Source organism: Oryx dammah, unplaced genomic scaffold (assembly GCF_014754425.2).
Source record: "Oryx dammah isolate SB20612 unplaced genomic scaffold, SCBI_Odam_1.1 HiC_scaffold_3, whole genome shotgun sequence".
In the NCBI taxonomy this organism is placed as follows: domain Eukaryota; kingdom Metazoa; phylum Chordata; class Mammalia; order Artiodactyla; family Bovidae; genus Oryx; species Oryx dammah.
In genome coordinates, this window is record NW_024070187.1 from 89,395,096 (window position 1) to 89,418,599 (window position 23,504).

The 23,504-nt window shown below is 39.5% G+C and overlaps 1 protein-coding gene across 1 annotated transcript in view; it reads right to left on the reverse strand.

Annotated features, from left to right (window-relative positions):
• Positions 1-1,420: 1,420 nt before the first annotated feature.
• Positions 1,421-23,504, reverse strand: part of CDKL2 (cyclin dependent kinase like 2) — a 45,328-nt gene continuing 23,244 nt past the window's right edge. The window contains exons 7-14 of the mRNA XM_040237082.1: positions 22,901-22,989; positions 21,012-21,147; positions 19,260-19,558; positions 16,987-17,080; positions 13,358-13,481; positions 13,026-13,132; positions 5,852-5,943; positions 1,421-4,831 (exon numbers count right to left, since the gene is read on the reverse strand). Of these exons, the coding sequence (XP_040093016.1) occupies positions 5,875-5,943; positions 13,026-13,132; positions 13,358-13,481; positions 16,987-17,080; positions 19,260-19,558; positions 21,012-21,147; positions 22,901-22,989 (918 nt within the window). The 3' untranslated portion in view covers positions 1,421-4,831; positions 5,852-5,874. The remainder of the gene's footprint in view (positions 4,832-5,851; positions 5,944-13,025; positions 13,133-13,357; positions 13,482-16,986; positions 17,081-19,259; positions 19,559-21,011; positions 21,148-22,900; positions 22,990-23,504) is intronic.

The following is a 23,504-nucleotide window of genomic DNA, read 5'->3' on the forward strand; positions in this document are numbered from 1 at the left end:
CTTTAAAGACACAGAAATGTTGGTGGTGGCAGGGACCTTGGGTATTGATCTTGCCTGTCTGTGTGCTTTCAGAATCTGGCCCTGACTCTCCTGGAGGGTCTAGAAGTAATTCAATAAACATCTTTTCTATTTGAAAAATCTATAGTGAAGGAGACAGACAGGTGGGTATGTATGTAAGCAAATGGACTGATGATCAAAGGAAGGAGACTAAACGTAGGTTTGACAGGGACGGAGTAAAGAGACAATATAGAGGAATGTAAGTAGAAAAAATATGGGAAACCCCTGTAATGATAGCTCAAGAAAGCAAGTTTGCCTAACCATAAAACCAAGCAGGCTTTCTTAGCAACAAAACCATGCAACAGAAGCACAAGACATGCCCCAAAGCAATAAAACACGAGTGGCATAAGGCCCACCACTTGCCCAGTGAACTCAGTAAGTCAATGATCCCTAGGACATGCCCTCTGCACACAGAAGAAACAACAATAATTTGCGGACCTAGATGAACCACGTAAGGACAAGAAAATTCCCCTGCTCAACCTGGAGGAGGAACTGATTAAAAACAATGTCTACTTAAGAGAGACAAGGAAGTTCTTCTCCCCCTTCCCACTTTTCCTTTGACTGTAAAATTGTAGCCCAGCATTTCTTGCCCACCCACTTGTAAGACTCAGAAGTGTCCTATTGTAATAAATCACTTCTTATCTACCACTTTTCTCTCACTGAAATCTTTTTTATGCTGAGACATAAAAGACTATAGTACCAGAGTTTGTCAGAACCCCTGAAACAACACCAAACAGTTTCAGGTTCAGGAGAGAAGTAACCAGCGGAGACATTGTTATGGGACAGAAGGATTGTTTTCAATTCAAGCAGCAGTTAGTTAATGGAGGTTGTTTTCCAGATTTAGAGGCATGTGTGTGTTCAGCAGCTTCAGTCATGTCCAACTCTTTGCAACCCTAAGGACTGTAACCCTGCAAGTTCCTCTGTCTGTGGAATTCTCCAGACAAGAATACTGCAGTGGGCTGCCATTCCCTCTTCTAGGGTCTCTTCTGACCTAGGGATCAAACCTGTGTCTCCTGTGTCTCTTGCATTGACAGGTGGATTCTTTACCACTGAGCCACTGGCAAAGCTCTTGAAGCATGGAGATGGCTAAATGGAGATAAACTGATACAAAAGCCCGTTCTCTCGACTGATTTGAGATCCTACTCTACTATAGGGAGAAGAAAACATGCTCAATTGAAATATTTTGGTTCCATTTTCCTGACTCCTCATTTAATTCATGTTAACCAATAACACTGTTTCCGAAATTTGGCTACAGCCTTCCTCACTTCTACAGGAGATGATCCTACACGCCAAAGTAGAACAAGAAGAGATTAAATAAGACTATGCAATGGAGGGAAATAAAATTTCACTGAAAGCAAAGGAAAACATTTTTGTGGGTGAGTTTTTGTTTTGTTTTCAGTTTCTCAGTATATAATAACATCACAAATATCCACAATAATAATATCCAAAATATCTACAAACACCAAGCTCTAAATCACAAGTTACTTACGAGTGATGACAAGTGATTTGTGGTAAGGCACTTCTCAGAAAGACATGTTAAGAAACAGATAAGCTTTATCATAATTATGAGCTTTTCTGGTGGCTCAGTGGTAAAGAATTTGCTTGCTAATGCAGGAGACTTGGGTTCTATCCATGGGTCAAGAAGATCCCCTGGAGAAGGAAATGGCAACCCACTGCAGTATTCTTGTCTGGGAAATCCCATGGACAGAGGAGCCTGGAAGGCTACAGCCCACGGGGTGGCAAAAGAGTCAGAGACCACTTGGCGACTAAACAACATGGTAATTACACTTTCAAGTTACTTCATGTCTGAAGCTACAAAGAGAGAAAATAAGACCTTTTAAAACATAATGTGAGAACATACTTTTTCATTCACATGGAGGAGTGTTAAGGGCCCATGAAGAAAGTGAAGTCAGTCGTGTCCGACTCTTTGCAAACCTAGGGACTGTAGCCGACCAGGCTCCTCTGTCTATGGGATTTTCCAGGCAATAGTACTGGAGTGGATTGCCATATCCTTCTCCAGGGGATCTTCCCAACCCAGGGATTGAATCTGGGTCTCCCGCATTGTAGGCAGACGCTTTACCATCTGAGCGACCAGGGAAGTTCCTAAAACACAACACAAAACAATGGGGAAAAAATCCATTTAGTCCAATTTTCTAGGACCAGCCTTAAAACCTGAAAAGCAGTGATGCTGAGGTCTCTAATTCCTGCCAATGGTTCGGTCATAGGAAGCAGGGCTTAGAAAACAAGTCAAGCACATTTTCCCATCTAGTGTAACACATAATTTATTATAGAATCAGCCTTGTAGCAAAACTAAAGTGAAGGAACCCATGATGAGAGAGTCACAAGAGAAGACGCGTCTTCTGTGTCCCCATTTCTATAGGATGTTAGCTATCCTAACCAAGCAAGGTATTCTCAATCAAAAGAACCAGGTTCTAAGATTGAGTTTGTCCCAGTTTTTACCAGGTCATCTTTACAAGACAAGTAAAGGACAAGACAGGACCAGGCTGCTTGTATCACTGGCTGTACAAGAAAATTAACCTGCTACCCCGGTTCCTAAATTTTGCAAAGAAAATGAACAGATTATTTCAAACTTATTTGTTAAAACGATAGAGTGCTGCATGCATTATTCATGGTCTCAAATAAAAATCAAGCAAAAACCATAGATGGAACTCAGTAAGATATAATATTTATTAATTTTAAAACACATACACACAGCAAGCCCATTTCCCCCACCAGTACATACATATATTTTCTATTAGTAATTGGCTCAATCATATCCTTGTAGGTGAGAAAAAGTAAAGTAACCTCAAACTGAAAAGGGGGATTATTTTGGTTCAGTATCTATGGCCCCAATTTGCAAAATCTTCTTTTTCAAGTAGTTCTGCAAGTTCTAACCAGATAAGATCCTCAAGTCTCAACCTGGACTTACAGTGAATCATTTTTAATTCCTTAACTCTGAAGTTCACAATATGTTTTAACAAACAAAAAAAACTGCCCGAAAGCAAATATAGAAATGAGAAGGTTACTGATCTTAGATCCTTAGACAATGAGATGATATTTTCACACTGATCTATAAATTAAAATAACATAGAAATAAACTAGAGAAACACTTGGCTTTTTAAGTATCATCTTCTTTCAATGCTATAGAGTCTCTTGGCAATATTTTTCAAAGTAAAAATAAATAATATTTTAATGTGAAGCCAATTAGTACTTATACACAAATTTTGTTCAACATGTTAGCCATAACAATCTAGTCAAATACCTGGTCAGAGGTTAAAAATAGAACTTCAGAATCAAGACCAAATTTTAGTTGAACCACGGATAGACTCCACATTGGAGCCTCTTATTTTGCCTCCTCTGGAATGTCCTACTCTTTTGAAGCCCAAATATCTAAGGTCAGAATTTCAATATTAAGCTCCTTAGAGTAATAGAGAAAAGTGCTAGTTAAATTTGGGAGTTAAGTTCTAGCCAATGCCTTTTGGAAAAAAACAACACGTTGTTAATTGGTTAAGGCAAAAAAAAAAGTGTCCACACAAATTCTGGTCCCCTTAACAACCATTCTCTAAATGCAGAGCATGACTTACAACCCAGAAACCAAAAACCTACAGTCCAATTGGTTTAACATTACCACCTAAGTTTGGACCAGTGCACTAGAAAAGATGTATGGGCTGATGGTAAATGATTTTGCACCTTGATAAAAAGTTTGGGGGAAGGCCTAAGTATCTGAGGAAACAAGGAGAGAGGAACATCTCTAGGTTCTGCCTAATGTCACCTTCAAACTATCAGTGGGACAAGAGTGAAGTCCTAACGGTGGACATTCCCTCCCTAAAGCATTTCCAACTGGGGAGTTTCATAGACACTGGCCCAGAAAAGAGTAATCAGCCTGAGTCGACTGGCATAACGCAGTTTCAGCCCTCAAACTCTGTATGGTTACCTCTTTTTTTTCAAATGAGAAGCACAGTACTCAGCTTCAAGGTAAACTTAACAAAATTCTTCTTCACCACTCATTTCAATCTCATTCCTACACACAGGAACATTAGCACTAGAATCTTACAAAACAGAGGACTATCCAATGCCAGAACCACACTAAGTTATTAGAAATAAAGGTTTCTTTGCAAAATTTGCTTTAGTGTGGTTCTTAGAAGATCAGCAGAGAGGCCAAATTCCCACAATAACACTGATCAAACATTAACAATAATCACAGAAACCAAAGATACACTTCTATCCATAGAGAGTAGTTACTTTTCTCCATAAAGCATAGAAACAAGCAAGATTTTTAAATATTTTATAATTAAGTTTGAGTAAAGGAAACAAGATCTCTTTTTGATCTTTTTTTTTTTCGTTTTCTTCAATTGATCCTAGTTTTGATCATCTACCTCCACTGAACTCACTTTCAAATAAATGTACACATTTATACAGATAACACACAAGATTCAACGCATAAATAACAAAACCTTTTAAATGCTTCTCTCTCTCTCTTTTTTTACTCACTTTAAATACACAATCTACTAATATTAAGTACACATTCATATAATAAGAACCCTATCACTATTCTTTCATTTGATATATCTTGAAATAGCATCAACAGACTTGAAAGGTGAGGGGATAACAGTTTTTCAATCTTCCTGTGAAACACATGGATGATGTCTTTTCTTCTGCTGCAAGGCCTCTCTCAGAAAATGCAGGCAGTTCAGAAGTCAATGCTCAAAGCCATGAATCTCTGCTTCTAGAATTCTGTTGCACAAGAGTGTTATCTCAGTTACCATAGCAGCATCTAAAAGCAAAGGGGGATATACACCACCCAATAGTTTATATAAATTCCTTCTAGAAATTGATTTCTACCTCTCTTGTTTTCTTACCCTGTATATATTGATAGTCTTGGTAGGTATTACATGGTCTAAGAAAACCATGCATATCAAAAACAAGATTTTAAAGACAGTCTTCAGGATAATTACTCACCAAAACTATCATGTGTAGCAATCCACTTTTTATATAAATAATGACTAATTTTGACAGAACAGATCCAAGTTTTAAGAGAGCTTGAAGTTTACACAGTATATATAATGAATGCATTGCAATGACTTCCACTAGGGCCTTGGAAAGGACCTCTAAAAATGAGAAATTATAATTTAAAATTTGTTCATGTCACAGTAAATTCACATTTTGTGTCATAGACATTCAAAATACTTTGTGGAGGTTGAAAGATTAATTCCAACAACACCGTTATGAGAATGTGGGATTTTATTACCAATACATTTCACAGAGTTAATGAGATACTCAATTTTGAATGACTTGTGTGAACTCTCATAGAAAAGTATCACCCCCAAAAGGTCTGGTTTGGAGGGGGAGAAGGTTTTAGCGTTAAAAAGTTCTATTTAAAAGGAAAGCAATAACTGGGTTTAGTGCTGATACCTCTTTATTAGGAAAAAGATTATCTAGCAATCATTTACTCTTTCTTGTTTTACAAGCCCAAAGGGCATATGACTAATAAGAGACATAAGTCCATATCCTCCTGGAGCACTTGTAACCCTAAGTTCACATTACTGTATCCAATGAAATACAGCAGATTAGTTTAAAAGCAAGAGATGTAAACTCTATGAAAAAGGATTTCATCCCAGAGACAAATGCTACTCCTGTTTTTTTAAGTGGTACAATTCTTTGTCTATCAGGAGTTCCCACAGAGCCAAACATGGAAGGATATTTTGGCTGAAAATCTGTAGCTTTAGCAAGCTATCAACACAAAACATTTCCCATGAAGGTTAACACAGCTCCAAGTGTGAGAAACCAGACCTACCCAATTCAGAATCAACAGGACACTCAGTGCTGGTGGTGTTCCACGGGAGGAAAATCAGCCTCTGAATCATCTGACAGGGGAGATTTTGATACCTAGAAGTTAATAATTGAGCATAATAGATTCTCAGTAATTGCCAAAGTCCTACTTTCCCCAAATCCCAATTCTTGTTCAAACATCAGATGATCAGGGTTAACTATTCATATGAATAGCTCAAGCTGCTTATACAGAAAAAGATGAAGTAAGGGCTTCATCTTACTCTTTGACCTTGTTGTTGATATATATGCTAAATGATACTTCTGATGTGCCAGGGCAATGTAAACCTGCTGTAACGCATGTTTACTACCTATCAACAAAATAAACAAATCAAAACCATTTGGGAAAAAATACAAAAAAAAAAAAAACTGAGGATGAAGGACAAGAGTCAAAACTTGGAGATACAACCCTTCGTGTGGGAGTAAGTTTCCAGTTTTGTTTGTTTTTCCCCACTGTGACTTTGCCCAAAGGGCAAGCCCTGCTATCAGAGTAGAGAGGAAGTGCAAGATAGATCAGTAGAAATTACTCAATCTGAAAAACAGAAAAAAAGATTGAAGAAGGTAAAAAGCCTCAGGAACCTGTAAAAAAAAATAAAATAAAAACCCTACCAAAAGGTCTACCATATAAGTCACTGGAATTTCATAAAGAGAAAAGAAAGAAATTATGGCAGGAAAAAATATTTGAAGAAATAATGTCCAAAACTTGCCAAATTTGGTAACAGAGATCAGTTTGCAGATTCAAAAAGCTCAGCAAATTTCAGAAGGATACACTCAAAGAGAACTATGCCCAAACATAAGATATTCAAGCTAATGAACACAAAAGACAAAGATTAGATATTGAAAGCAGCTAGAGAAAAATGAAACACTACATATAGAGGAACAATTCAAATACCTGATTATTTCCCACCAGAAACTGTAGTGACTAGAAGACAGAGAAATAATTATCTTTATAGTGCTGAGAGAAAAAAAAAATTTTTTTTAAATCTACCAACTCATGCTCTATATCCAGTGAAAATATATTTCAGGAAAGAAGGCAAAACAATAATGTCATCTCCAAATGAAAGAAAAGTAAGTTTGTCATTATCATACCTACTCAGTAAAAAGCATTACAGGAGGTTTTCCAGACAGAAGGAAAATAATATCAGAAATTAAAACTGTAATCTTTAAGAAAGAAGGAAGAACAACATTAAAAGTCAGTAGCTAGGTAAACATAGAAAACTACTCTTTTTTTGCACAAACTGCTTAAAATACTTATGATTATTTTAGCAAAAAGATAACAGTGTAGTGAGGCTTTCTATGTATATGAATAAAATACATATGCTAACTCTAAGATAAAGTTTAGGTGTGGAGAAGAGAAATAGGTTTTCAAAGATTCTACGTTTTATAAGTGATACAATACTTGTTCTAAGTACACTACAAAAAAATTAGTTACATACATTGTAATCCCTAGAGAATTCATTAAAAAAATAATGCAGAGATTATCACCAAAGAGCCAGTACTAAAAATACTTAAATACAAAATAAGACTGGAAAGGGAAAACAGAGGAACAAAAAACAACTAATAAAAAGATAGTGCTAGATCCAGACACTTGAATAATCACATTAATGTAACTGGCCTAAATATTCAGTGGTAGGAAGGATTCTAAAGATATTCCCCTGAGATATCTGTCCCTGGTTAGTCAATTGAACTCACTTAGCTACTTCTGTGAAAGAACTTTGCACATGAAATTAATTTAGTAATTCAGCTGACCCTCAGAGAGATTATCCCGGTGCGCCCAAAGAATCACATGTGCCCTTAAAAGCGGAAGAATGTCATGAGAGGTGAGGCAGATGAGGTAAGAGTGAGTCAAAGGAGTAAGAAAATTTTCAACCACAGTTGCTGGTTTTGGGGGCTGGGAATTAGGCCACAAGCCATGTGAATGGCCTCTAGAAGCCGAGAACAACCCCCCATGTGTCAGTCAGAAAGGAAACGGGACATCAGCCCCACAACCACATGGAACTAGATGCTGCCAACTACTTGAATGAGCCTGGAAACGGATTCCCCCCCTAGAGCCTCCAGAGAGAAACGCAGCCCTGCTGACATCTTAATTTCAGCCTATGAGACTCTTAAGGAGACCAGCAGCCATACCTTGACTTCTGACCTATGGAAATTGTGAAGTTGAACAAATGGAGATTGTTTTAAATTGGTAGTAACTTGTTAGAAGAAATAGAAAACAAACAGACGTTCCAATTAAAAGAATCAGAATTGACAGAATGGATACAAAGGAAGACCCTAATTTATCTGCTGTTGGCAAAAAAAACACTTTAAACATAAAAACCAGATAAGCTGAAAGTAAATGAAAGTACTGATAGAAAGATACACTATGGAGACAAATAACTGTAAGTACACTGGAGTGAAGGCTTCCCAGGCAGCACTAGTGGTAAAGAGCCCATCTGCCAGTGCAGCAGATACAAGACATGGGTTAGATCCCTGGGTCAGGACGACCCCCTGGAGGAGGGCACAGCAACCCACTCCAGCATTCTTGCCTGGAGAACCCCACGGACAGAAGAGCCTGGTGGGCTACAGTCCACGGGGTTGCACAGAGTCAGCCGTGACTGAAGTGACTTAGCACGCACACAGGCTGAAGTGACTATTTTAATCTCAGATAAAATAGACTTTGAGGCACAGAGCACCAAGAGAGATAAAGTGAGACACTTCAAAATGATAAAAGGGACAATGTATCAGAAAGACAAAACAAGTATAAATGTGTCTGTACTGCAGCTGGCACACTAAGCGCGGCTGAGAGGAGCTACACCATGTCCGAGGTCAGGGGTAGAAGCCGGGAGGACGCCATGCCCGAAGGGTGGCGGCCAAGCGGAGTTACCCCACATCCGAGCTCAAGGGCAGCGGCCTAGAGGGCCAGGCTGCAATGGCGCAGGAACGGCCGAGAGGAGCTACCCTGCGTCTGAGGTCAGGGGCGGCGGCCGAGAGGAGCTGCCCCGAGTCCGAGGTCAGGGGCGGCGGCCGAGAGGAGCTACCCCGAGTCCGAGGTCAGGGGCGGCGGCCGAGAGGAGCTACCCTGCGTCTGAGGTCAGGGGCAGCGGCCGAGAGGAGCTACCCTGCGTCTGAGGTCAGGGGCAGCGGCCGAGAGGAGCTACCCCGAGTCCGAGGTCAGGGGCAGCGGCCGAGAGGAGCTACCCTGCGTCTGAGGTCGGGGCAGCGGCCGAGAGGAGCTACCCCGAGTCCGAGGCCAGGGGCGACAGCTGAGAGGAGCTACCCCGCCGAGGCCGGGGGCAGCAGCCGGGAGGAGCCACCCCACTTCTGAGGCCAGGGGCGGCGCCCGAGGCCAGGGGCAGTGGCCAGGAGGAGCAACCCCACCTCCAAGGAGTGGTGGCTGCGCAGGCGCAGGAGGGCCTAGAGGAGCCATCCCACGTTGAAGGTCAGGAAGGGCGGCTGTGAGGACATACCCCTCGTCCAAGGTAAGGAGCAGTGGCTGCGCTTAGCTGGAGCACCCGTGAAGAGATACCCCATGCCCAAGGTAAGAGAAACCCAAGTAAGATGGTAGGTGTTGCAAGAGGGCATCAGAGGGCAGACACACTGAAACCATAATCACAGAAAACTAGTCAATCCAATCACACTAGGACCACAGTCTTGTCTAACTCAATGAAACTAAGCCATGCCCGAGGGGCAACCCAGGACGGGCGGGTCATGGTGGAGAGCTCTGACAGAATGTGGTCCAACCCGAGAAGAGAATGGCAAACCACTTCAGTATTCTTGCCTTGAGAACCCCATGAACAGTATGAAAAGGCAAAATGATCCCCAGGTCAGTAGGTGCCCAATATGCTACTGGAGATCAGTGGAGAAATAACTCCAGAAAGAATGAAGGGATGGAGCCAAAGCAAAAACAATACCCAGCTGTGGATGTGACTGGTGATAGAAGCAAGGTTCGATGCTGTAAGGACCAATATTGCATAGGAACCTGGAATGTCAGGTCCATGAATCAAGGCAAATTGGAAGTGGTCAAACAAGAGATGGCAAGAGTGAATGTCAACATTCTAGGAATCAGCGAACTAAAATGGACTGGAATGGGTGAATTTAACTCTGATGACCATTATATCTACTACTGCGGGCAGGAATCCCTCAGAAGAAATGGAGTAGCCATCATGGTCAACAAAAGAGTCAACAGAATGATCTTTGTTTGTCTCCAAGGCAAACCATTCAATATCACGGTAATCCAAGTCTATGCCCCAACCAGTAACGCTGAAGAAGCTGAAGTTGAATGGTTCTTTGAAGATCTACAAGACCTTTTAGATCTAACACCTAAAAAAGATGTCCTTTTCATTATAGGGGACTGGAATGCAAAAGTGGGAAGTCAAGAAACACCTGGAGTAACAGGCAAATTTGGATTTGGAATGTGGAATGAAGCAGGGCAAAGACTAACAGAGTTTTGCCAAGAAAATGCATTGGTCATAGCAAACACCCTCTTCCAACAACACAAGAGAAGACTCTACACATGGACATCACCAGATGGTCAACACCGAAATCAGACTGATTATATTCTTTGCAGCCAAAGATGGAGAAGCTCTATACAGTCAACAAAAACAAGACCTGGAGCTGACTGTGGCTCAGATCATGAACTCCTTATTACCAAATTCAGACTCAAATTGAAGAAAGTAGGGAAAACCGCTAGACCATTCAGGTATGACCTAAATCAAATCCCTTATGATTATACAGAGGAAGTGAGAAATAGATTTAAGGGCCTAGATCTGATAGATAGAGTGCCTGATGAACTATGGAACGAGTTTCGTGACAATGTACAGGAGACAGGGATCAAGACCATCCTCATGGAAAAGAAATGCAAAAAAGCAAAATGGCTGTCTGGGGAGGCCTTGCAAATAGCTGTGAAGAGAGGTGAAAAGCAAAGGAGAAAAGGAAAGATATAAGCATCTGAATGCAGAGTTCCAAAGAATAGCAAGAAGAGATAAGAAAGCTTTCTTCAGCAATCAATGCAAAGAAATCGAGGAAAACAACAAAATGGGAAAGACTAGAGATCTCTTCAAGAAAATTAGAGATACCAAGGGAAGATTTCATGCAAAGATGGGCTCGATAAAGGACAGAAATGGTATGGACCTAACAGAAGCAGACGATATTAAGAAGAGGTGGCAAGAATACACAGAAGAACTGTACAAAAAAGATCTTCACGACCTGGATTATCACAATGGTGTGATCATTCACCTAAAGCCAGACATCCTGGAATGTGAAGTCAAGTGGGCCTTAGAAAGCATCACTACGAACAAAGCTAGTGGAGGTGATGGAATTCCAGTGGAGCTATTTCAAATCCTGAAAGATGATGCTGTGAAAGTGTTGCACTCAATATGCCAGCAAATTTGGAAAACTCAGCAGTGGACACAGGACTGGAAAAGGTCAGTTTTCATTCCAATCCCAAAGAAAGGCAATGCCAAAGAATGCTCAAACTACCGCACAATTGCACTCATCTCACATGCTAGTAAAGTAATGCTCAAAATTCTCCAAGCCAGGCTTCAGCAGTACATGAACCATGAACTTCCTGATGTTCAAGCTGATTTTAGAAAAGGCAGAAGAACCAGAGATCAAATTGCCAACATTCGCTGGATCATGGAAAAAGCAAGAGAGTTCCAGAAAAACATCTATTTCTGCTTTATTGACTATGCCAAAGCCTCTGACTGTGTGGATCACAATAAACTGTGGAAAATTCTGAAAGAGATGGGAATACCAGACCACCTGACCTGCCTCTTGAGAAACCTATATGCAGGTCAGGAAGCAACAGTTAGAACTGGACATGGAGCAACAGACTGGTTCCAAACAGGAAAAGGAGTACGTCAAGGCTGTATATTGTCACCCTGCTTATTTAACTTCTATGCAGAGTACATCCTGAGAAATGCTGGACTGGAAGAAACACAAGCTGGAATCAAAAGTGCTGGGAGAAATATCAATAACCTCAGATATGCAGATGACACCACCCTTATGGCAGAAAGTGAAGAGGAACTAAAAAGCCTCTTGATGAAAGTGAAAGAGGAGAATGAAAAAGTTGGCTTAAAGCTCAACATTCAGAAAACGAAGATCATGGCATCCAGTCCCATCACTTCATGGGAAATAGATGGGGAAACAGTAGAAACAGTGTCAGATATTATTTTGGGGGGGCTCCAAAATCACTGCAGATGGTGATTGCAGCCATGAAATTAAAAGATGCTTGCTCCTTGGAAGAAAAGTTATGACCAACCTAGATAGCATATTCAAAAGCAGAGACATTACTTTGCCGACTAAGGTCCGTCTAGTCAAGGCTATCATTTTTCCTGTGGTCATGTATGGATGTGAGAGTTGGACTGTGAAGGAGGCTGAGCGCCAAAGAATTGATGCTTTTGAACTGTGGTGTTGGAGAAGACTCTTGAGAGTCCCTTGGACTGCAAGGAGATCCAACCAGTCCATTCTGAAGGAGATCAGCCCTGGGATTTCTTTGGAAGGAATGATGCTAAAGCTGAAACTCCAATACTTTGGCCACCTCATGTGAAGAGTTGACTCACTGGAAAAGACTCTGATGCTGGGAGGGATTGGGGGCAGGAGGAGAAGGGGACGACAGAGGATAAGATGGCTGGATGGCATCACTGACTCAATGGACGTGAGTCTGAATGAACTCCGGGAGTTGGTGATGGACAGGGAGGCCTGGCGTGCTGCGATTCATGGGGTCGCAAAGAGTCAGACACGACTTAGCAACTGAACTGAACTGAACTGAACTGAATGCAATGAATCATAAAATAAAATTTAACATGCAAATTTTATAGATACCACTAATAAACCTACCCAATCAATAAAAGCAAACTCTCCATATGACACTTTAAAAGGAAGTCTGTGTGCGTGCTAAGTCACTTCAGTTGTGTCTGACTCTTTGCAACCCTAAGGACTGTTGCCCACCAGGCTCCTCTGCCCACAGGATTCCTCAGGCAGGAATATTAAGTGGGTTGCCATGCCCTCCTCCAGGGGATCTTCCCCACCCAGGGATAGAACCCACGTCTCCTGCAGTTTCCGCATTGCAGGCAGATTCTTTACCACTGAGCCACCCAGTAAGCCCAAAAGAAAGTATGAGAGAAACCCAAGTTCCATGAAACCTGCGGACAATATTTCTGTACCTGCTGTAATGCGATACTGGGGGTGTGCAAGTCAATTGTGGCCAGAGATGGAATTCGAGATTCTGAAAGATTTTTGTTCTCTTTCTTTATTAGCCTGGAATTCCGAGCTAGACAAAAATAACCATAAACAGAGTGAGAAAATGAGACATTTTTGTTAGTTTTTCACATTCTATATCTGTCCTTCAATCTGTAGTTATTGTACATAAGTCTACCATTTTCACATACTTAAATATGTAAAGTTACTAAAAATTTTTAATATTGTTAGTTTACTTAACGTACATTTAAATAATGTATACAAAAGAGCTGAAATAGTAAAAGCATTATAAACATACCGATGCCTTCCAGGGCTTTTAGTTCAGGGAGATGATTATAATTTAGTTCAGGCAAACGGACATCTGTCTTTGAGTATTCCCTTCTTTTCTTATTTGCCTGAAGTAGGCTCTTTTCACTAGCAACCTAATATCATCAGAATGGTTAACACAAATGAATTAGCTTCCAGGTAAGCTTGTCCCCTTTCATAACTACTATATTCATATCTTAAAATTTATGGAATTCAAAAGCTGGAAAAATATAAAGTTTGAGGAACACTAATAACAAATGAAACAACTTCACCCAGTTATTTCAAATCTCTTCCTAATTAAATTTACTAAAATTGCTAACAAGTGGGGTGCTTGGTGGCTGAGTTTCTCCTTCTCCCTCCAAGGGTCTGGCAAGTGTCACAAGGTTAAAAGATGGGCATCAGTGTCCTGGTCTTTCAGGCCAGCAAGGTCAGGCCTTGTGACACTTGTTGGACTTTTATGCAAATAGTTGTTACTGACACCTGAATTGTGAATAGTTCATCTTGTTACAGATCACATTGCCTAGCACATTTTTCACTTTCCCAATGGTAATCTTGTTACTCGTTTTTTTTACATTTGTCCTTGTCTTGCTCCTCAGCATTAGCAAATGATATTATCTTCCTAGAAATACATTTTATTAAGGTAAAGTATAAAAATATTATTCAAATTATTTTCCTAATCTTTCTTAGTACTATTTCATCATATTTTATAAAGTCTGGGAAAATAATAAAGAACAGCCGTAGCGCTTCAATTCTGCACCTTTGTGAGTCTGACATTTTCCCAATCTGTTTCCTTTAAGAAGAACAGAAACTCTACAATCTTTTCCACATTTTCAAAACAGATGATACACAGAGATATTATATGATTTGCTAAAAGGAAAAAAACACATATAGATGATGAAATCATATGTATGTCCATGTATATTCACATACATGTATAAACAGTGAAATATACACACAAAGACTATAATGACAGTGTTAAGCCCCTGAGGTTCCAGATGTCTTGAGTTTAATATTCTGTGAACTACTCTGCCTCCCAGAAAGTCTTCTGAAGTCCTGTAGTGAACTTTTGAGTTTCTTTATTTTGGATGTTTCTATTTACTCTTTTAATAGAATTAGTGCTAAGCCTCAAGTTTCAAATCAACTATAAAATAAAATAATTAGTTTAAAAAAAAACTATCCACAAGTAAAAAACAATAAAATAATGAGTACAAACTACTAGATTTGTATACTCAAAAAGTGACAAGTTAAAATACGTAAGAGATGTTTATAATAATATACTTATCTACATCTCAGAATCAGGGTACAAAGCATGGGAGAAGGGTACTGATATTCAACCTAGAAGTTGAAGAAGGTGTATGCTTAGTTCTGCCTCTGTTAATTTTCATTAAGAAAAGACTCCATGGGTCTTCTCCCCACTAATCCTTACCTCCTTTCTTGAGTCCCTGCTCCAAAGGAAGATAAACAGAAATGAGATCTAAAATTATCAGCCAGCATTGATTATGTAATGTCTGAAAGAAGCCTGATATCAATTGCAGCAAAACGGTGTTGAGCCAGCTACTTTGAGAAGCCTTGCTGATTAAAATAGTCTTCCAAAGCAGATCAGGAATGTAAAACACACAAAAAGTCCATAAATAAATGAGCAGAGTATAGCAAAAGAAAAAAAAAAAAAAGGAAAGTACTATGGGTACAGAAATTATAGGCTAAGAATAGTTAAAAGAAAAATAAATGCAATATCTCAATCATGAGAGATAGGAAAAGAAGGGTATACTTTTCAGCTCTGAGGATGATGAGAGAGGTAGAGAAGGGAAAATTGTGAGAAAAATACTCCTTTGGAAATATACATCCATACCTCCCTGTTCCTGGCAGAAGAATCCATTCACCACATTTCTTAAGCAGTTTAAATGCATGTGACACTACTCAAGGTGTGGGGCAGAACAGTAATGAAAACAAAGAAAGCGCAAATTCCTCCTGGGAAGTTTCCATTCGGGGAAAGGGGTAGCGGGGAAAGACATTATATAAACAAGAGAATACAGAGGATGTCGGGTAAGGTAATCAGGGGTGAGGAATTAAACAAGGGGAGGGGAGAAAATAATAGGAGACAAAATTAGTTAAAATATTTGAGAAGACTTCACAGTAAGATTTCATCAAAGTCAAGAAGGAGAGAAAGCAAATTCTTTGGATTATCTGGGGTAAGGACACTCTAAAAGAGAAGAAACGGCAAATGCAAAAACCCAAATGTGGGAGCGTGTCTAGCCACGTTCTAGGAATAGCAAGGAAATCAATGTGATTGGACTTGTTTAGTTGTTAAGTCATGGCTGACTCTTTTGCAAACCCATGAGCCCCCAGGCTCCTCTGTCCATGGGATTTCCCAAGCAAGAATACTGGAGTGGGTTACCATTTCTTACTCCCAGGGATCTTCCAACCCAGGGACTGAACCTATGTCTCCTGCATTAGCAGGTAGATTCTTAAACACCATCAAGCTGGAGGGACTGCAGTGATCAAAATGAGAGTAGCCAGGAGTGGGATGGAGGGATGGCGAGGGTAAATCACTCAGGGGTCAAAAGGCCCTGAAAGCACTCGGGTTTTTCTCAGAGATAAGAAGCCAACAGAGGGTTTTGAATGGAAGAGCAACGATGATTCAACTTAACTTTTAAAAGAAGACTTCTGACTTTAGGGGAAATGCTTTCAATTTTTCACCATTGAGGATAATGTTTGCGGTGGGTTTGTCATATATAGCTTTTATTATGTTGACCCAGAGAGATGTTGTGGGGAGGGGGGTGGGAGGGGGGTTCAGGTTTGGGAATGCATGTACACCTGTGATGGATTCATGTCAATGTATGGCAAAACCAATACAGAATTGTAAAGTAAAATAATAAATAAATAAATTTAAATTAAAAAAAAAAAAGAAGAAGACTTCTGGCCTGATAATACTCCTCTAAACCTTCAGAAGACCTCTGAACCTTGACATGATTCCACTACTGCAATCTGACACTATGTTTTAATTTGTTTATTCTCTACTAGACCACGAGCTCCTTGAAAAAAAAGATTAACTTATTCTTCTCCAGTGTTTTCTGCTTAATAGATAATAAATATGTTAAGTGAATAAATAGAATATTTCTACCAGAAATCTGATCTGGGTAAGACAAGATAATTTACCTTTTCGTCTACTCTATAAAAGTACTGATCACCAAACATTAGGTTAAAAAAATTTATGATTACTGAAAAAAATTAAAGCAGATGTCATTTTAATAACATATTTTTGACTGAAGTATAGTTGATTTACAATGTTGTTTTAATTTCTGCTGTACAGGAAAATGATTCAGTTATATATACATTCCATTATGGTTTATCTTAGGATATTACATATAGTTCCTTGTGCTATATAGTAGGGCACTGTTGCTTATCCATTCTATATAATAATAACATCTTACATTTAAATTTCTAGATTTATAAAACTTAAACTTGACTTTGATGGGCTGGGATGATATATACATAGTTAAGTTTCTACATTATGATGTGTCTCCCAACAAAACTCTCAGTTCTTCACTACCATGTTTAATATTAATAAAATCTAGAAATGACTAATGCTTGCTCTTCTACCACTGAGAACAGTTCACTTACCAATGTGGTCACATTAATATTATAAGCTCCTGGTGGAGAATGTTTATTTGGTTTAACAAATGGAATACAATACTTCTTGGTTTTCTCATCCACTCTGTAACAAAAACAACAAAAAAATTTACATTAGAATCAGCAGTAATTATTTTTTTCAAGCACAAAATTAAATGACCCAACACCAAGTGACATGAATGGACATGAATTTGAGCAAACTCCAGGAGACAGTAAAGGACAGGGAAGCCTGGTGTGCTGCAGTCCTGGGGTCGCAGAGAGTTGGACACGACTTAGTGACTGAACAAAAACTTACCACCAAGTGACACGCAGTTTAATCAGAATTTATTGCCTATTCTTTTCATTCCAATCCTTAAGAAAGGCAATGCCAAAGAATGCTCAAACTACTGATCAATTGCACTCATCTCACACACTAGGAAAGTAATACTCCAAGCCAAGCTTCAACAATATGTGAGCCGTGAACTTCCTGATGTTCAAGCTGGTTTTAGAAAAGGCAGAGGAACCAGAGATCAAATTGCCAATATATCCGCTGGATCATCGAAAAGGCAAGAGAGTTCCAGAAAAACATCTACTTCTTCTTTATTGACTATGCCAAAGCCTTTGACTGTGTGGATCACAACAAACTGTGGAAAATTCTGAAAGAGATGGGAATACCAGACCACCTGACCAGCCTCTTGAGAAATCTGTATGCAGGTCAGGAAGCAACAGTTAGAACTGGACATGGAACAACAGACTGGTTCCAAATAGGAAAAGGAGTACGTCAAGGCTGTATATTGTCACCCTGCTTATTTAACTTATATGCAGAGTATATCATCAGAGCTGGGCTGGATGAAGCAAAAGCTGAAATCAAGATTGCTGGGAGAAATCAATAACCTTAGATATGCAGATGACACCATCATTATGGCAGAAAGTGAAGAAGAACTAAAGAGCCTCTTGATGAAAGTGAAAGAGGAGAGTGAAAGTTGGCTTTAAGCTCAACATTCAGAAAACTAAGATCATGGCATCCATTCCCATCACTTCATGGGAAATAGATGGGGAAACAGAGGAAACAGTGGCTGACTTTATTTTGGGGAGGCTCCAAAATCCCTGCATATGGTGACTGCAGCCATGAAATTGAAAGATGCTTACTCCTTGGAAGGAAAGTTATGACCAACCTAGAGAGCATGTTAAAAAGCAGAGACATTACTTTGCCAACAAAGGTCCATCTAGTCAAGGCTATGGTTTTTCCAGTAGTCATGTACGGATGTGAGAGATGGGCTATAAAGAAAGCTGAGTGCTGAAGAGTTGATGCTTTTGAACTGTGGTGTTGGAGAAGACTCTTGAGAGTCCCTTGGACTGCAAGGAGATCCAACCAGTCCATCCTAAAGAAGATCAGTCCTGACTGTTCATTGGAAGGACTGATGTTGAAGCTGACACTCCACTACTTTGGACACCTGATGCGAAGAGCTGACTCATTTGAAAAGACCCTGATGCTGGGAAAGATTGAAGGTGAGAAGAGAAGAGGACGACAGAGGATGAGATGGTTGGATGGCATCACCGACTCAATGGACATGAGTTTGAGTAAATTCCGGGAGTTGGTAATGGACAGGGAGGCCTGGCGTGCTGTAGGCCATGCGGTTGCAGAGTCAGACACGACTGAGGGACTGAACTGAACTGAACTGAACTGTACTACTAAATGCCCACAGCCACACCATGGAGCAGCAGACATGCAAAACCAGTTATCTCTTTTATTATGACAACCTCTTTTTGTGTTATTAAACTAAATAGCTATAGAGTTTCTTCACCTTAAATAATACAACTCTATTTTCTTAGGACTCGGTAAACATTTTGATCAAACACTAATAATTTTCATCACACTGGCCAAGAAGTCTTTTGAAACAGCAGCCTGACAGGAAGGAATAGCAGGGACTTCCCTGGTGGTCTAGTGGTTAAGAATCTGCCTTGCATTGCAGGGGACTTGGGTTCAATTCCTAGTCAGGGACTAAGATCCCACATACCACAGAGCAACTAAGCCTGTGCACCTCAACTACTGAGCTGTGCCCTCTAAAGCTGGTGAGACACAACTAGAGAGTCTGTGCACTGCAATGAAAGATCCTGTGTTTTACAAGTAAGACCTGACACAGCCAAATAAATAAATAATTTTTAAAAAAAAGAATGAATAGTATCCAGAAGTCTGAAAGTAATAATGCAGGTGGTTGGACTGATTAATATTTGCAGCTTGTAAATATGTAAGAACATTTTGTTCTTATTTTCCTAATTCATACCTGTAACTCTGAATTCCTGAGATAGTTCCCATTCCAGAAGTAATAGTGGGAGCTATTGCAGAATGATTGTGTGTGAGTGGGGGAATTGCCATGCCTGGATTTCTTGTTTGGTCCACGCTGCCATTGCTGCAATCTCGGAGGCTTGTTGAAGGCACTATTTTGATGGGGCTCATCCCATTGTCATTGAGACAGCTGGCATTTGAAGCTCGACTTGCTTTTTCCACTTTTTCTCCATCTGTTTTTGATCCTTTTATTTTAAATACTTTAGAATCCTTAGTTTGGGGATCAGCATTGGTATCCTGTTATAAAATGTTAACAACATTAATGATCTGAGGAGAAGGAAAAATCACCTTTTCCTATGAAGTACTTGTCAACAAAACCAGAATTCCAGACAGAACACCTTCTTGTGCTCCGGTTTTTTTCTTATTCTACCTATGGAATTAAAACTAAATCTGGGATTCTCAGTCAGACACCTATTTCAAACGAAAATGCAACTCACACTAGCTCTGACATATATATATCAGATTTAATGACGTATACACAGAACTTCCCTCGTGGTCCAGTGGTTAAGAATCTGCCTGCCAATGCAGGAGACACAGGTTCAGTTCCTGATTCAGGAAGATTCTACTTGCCAAGGGGTAATTAAGGCTGTAAGCCACAGCTACTGAAGCCCAGCACTGCAACTGCTGAGCTCATGCCCTAGAGTCCATGCTCCACAATAAGAGAAGCCGCTGCAGTGAGAAACCCACACACTGCAACTAGAGGGTAGCCCCCACTCACTGCAACCAGAGACAGCCCACATGCAGCAAAGAAGACCAGTGCAGTCAAACATAAATAACTTTCAAAAAAATTATATATACACATAAGCAGGTATACAGACACCAAATGATATTTCAGTGGAAAACAATGAAAGAGGACTCCAGCATGCTGACTTTTGTTCTCTTGTACTTAGAGTCAGGGAACACAAAATTGAGTCCTCTTTCTTCTTTGGGTTCATTTGAGAAAATGTGAGTGAGTTGGTGGTAGATTTGAATTATCTTACTGAGAACAGATTCTGGATAATTTACCAAGAAAAGTAAATTTCAAATAAACTGAGTACCCAATCTCAATTTTTAAATGCTCTGCTGCTGCTGCTAAGTCACTTCAGTTGTGTCCGACTCTGTGCGACCCCATAGACAGCAGCCCACCAGGCTCCCCCGTCCCTGGGATTCTCCAGGCAAGAACACAGGAGTGGGTTGCCATTTCCTTCTCCAATGCATGAAAGTGAAAAGTGAAAGTGAAAGTGAAGTCATGCCTGAACCTCAGCGACCCCATGGACTGCAGCCTTCCAGGCTCCTCCATCCATGGGATTCTCCAGGCAAGAGTACTGGAGTGGGGTGCCATCACCTTCTCCTTTAAATGCTCTACTTTATATAAAATTCTAAAAACTCTATTTTTCTCTCCTATTATCTAAGGGGGAAAAATGGTGTATGTATTTGCATATGAGTGTACACATGCATGTCTACATGTTCTTGAATGAGTATGATTTACTGACAAGCCCTATTGTACAGACTTGTGTACAGTAGGCACTCAGTACATGATATCCTAAGATGTTTTTTAAAACAGGTAATGTCTACAGAAAATACATTTTTATACTAAGCTAAAAGTGAACTTGTTAACCACCCAGGAAACTTTTAAGATCTTCATACCTCCCTCAAATTTAAGGATATATTAAACTTAAAATTTAATATGCATTAAAACATGGAAATTTACCTGTACCACAAGTGTTTTTCTCTCTTCACCCAAAGACTCATCCTTTTCCTTTTCCTTCTTTCTGATTTGAGATTTTTTAGATAAAGAGATGTTTCTGGAATCTTTCTGTACTTTTAACTGCAGTTCCTGAGGAAACCTACATAAAAATACATTTGTCAATAAGACCGTATGAAACAGATAAATCTAGGAAAAATTGGTGTTCAAGATACTTATCTTTAAGAATTGAGTACTAAACTAGACTGTGTTATTCAAAATGAGAAATGAGGTTTCTGCAGACCACTGGGGATCTCTGAAAATCTTTCAGGAGGTTCATAAGATCAAAGCTCTTATCTTATCATGAAGGTGACTTCTTTTTCACCATCTGACATTTGATGAAATAAAAAGCAATGGGGGGTAAACTGCAGGTACTTTACCAAGATTGAAGCAGAGGCATCAACCTTTACAAACCTTACACAGACTTTATTCTATTCTTCTAGCCACAAGTTCTCAAGTTTAAGTTGGGGAGGGGGCAGTTTTAAGAACGTCCCTGATGGAACAAGTCTATACCCCTGAAAAGGTACCTTTGCTGCAAATCAAAGTACAATGGTTGTCTTAAGAAAAGCACTTGTGTAGCTGGTTGAGCTACAAGCTAAACTAGCCACTTTCTTCACGGAACATTATTACTTGAAAAACTGACAGAAAAATTATTACTACTCAGACTTGGGGTAATCAGCAGATATTTTCTTTTAAAAAATGAACAAAGGAGTTTGTTACTTCAAGGGAAAATCCAATAATATTTGTGTTAATGGTAAAATTCACACTTTTATAAAAAATTAGCATTTCATTCAACTTGTATCCAGTACCGTGAACTTAGCAGATTCCTAATACTAAAGGTTTTTCTGATGAGAATGTGACTTTTTTATATAGTCCAATGAAATGTCAACATTATTAAATAAAGCTCTACATAAGTTAGCAAAAGAATATTTTTCAAATGACTAATGAATGATTCTAGAAAAGCATGCATGATCTACTCAAAGTGCAAGACAGACAAGTGGATTTTAATGTAACGGAAAAAAAAGTTCATTGATACGGTTTTAGATTCCACAATACAAGCGACCTTTAAGAAACCACCACTGTCAAGTTTTGGTACAGTATCAAAGTGTTTTGGTATGGAATCAAAGAAAAATACCCATGGTGACCTAAAACAACTATCAAAATTCTCTTCCATTTTCCAACTACATATGTATGTGAGGCCACAATTTCTCTGTGTATTTCAACCAAAACAACATATCATAAGAAATCGAATGTGGAAGCAAATACGAGGATCCAGTTATCTTTTACTAACTTAAACAATAAATAGATTGGCAAAAACATAAAGCAATGTCATTGCCACTTATCTCACTATTTTTTGTTTTGTCAGCTGTACTGATGCCAGCAGCTGGAGCAGCACAGGAGACCATGCCAGCTACTCTGGTACCCACAGGTTTGGCACATCAGGGTCTCCATGTGCATTCACAGAGGCAGCAGTGTCACAGGACTGGGTGTGGTATAAGTTCAGCAGCAACAGGAGATGACACCTTTGCAAATACATCAGGACCCAAGATGATAGCATCACACAGCTGATAGCAAGACCAGAAATCAGTGACCCGAGTGGCAGAGGTCATCACAGGGACAGAAAGAATGGCATGAAGGGACTGCTTTGTGAAAACCAAGAGCCCTAACTTAGCGAATACAGGGGACCACTCCTAAGAATGTGTTGTTGCTAACGGTGAATGGAGGTAGGGTGGTAAATATTTGAGATCCTGTTAGAATAGGTGGGTAAAGAAATACTGTTTGTTACTGTTATGTACTGCTATGGCAGCCTTACTTTGACTCTAGGTTGATATGACATAGAACACATAGTACCATACCTCTCAGCAAATCCATCCATATGGAAGAAATCATGGTGCAGGAGCTCAGCACAGAAGGGCCTTTTGTCTGGGTCAATATGTAAGCATTTCTGGGAAACCAAGGAATATATATCAGTTCAGTATATATAGTTCATATCAAAGAAAAACTGCCTACATTTACATGTGTAAACATAGAAAATTCTTCTTCAGAGTCAATGAATTTTAAACATCTATAATAAGTGATAAGGAATAAAGCACAAATCTAGACAGTGAACACCAATGACTGCTAATATCACAAAAAGAAAGACCACCAAACATTCAGCATCTCTGAATATATAAACCTCTTACGAAGTATTCTTGCCAAAAATTCAACCTAATTCCGATCAAGCTCTAGTTCCACTATGAGTTTATACAAAATACAGGAAATGGAGGAACATATTAAACTATACTATGTGAAAAATTCTATGGGACAAACAACCTATTTTCTTTAACAGATAAATGGCAAGGTTTAAATAAAAAACAAAGAGGTGAAGAGGAGCTTGTAAATTGTCTTAAAGAGACATATCAACTGATTGTGATATCTAGACTTCATGTGGATCCTAATTCAAACCATAAAAAGGAATTA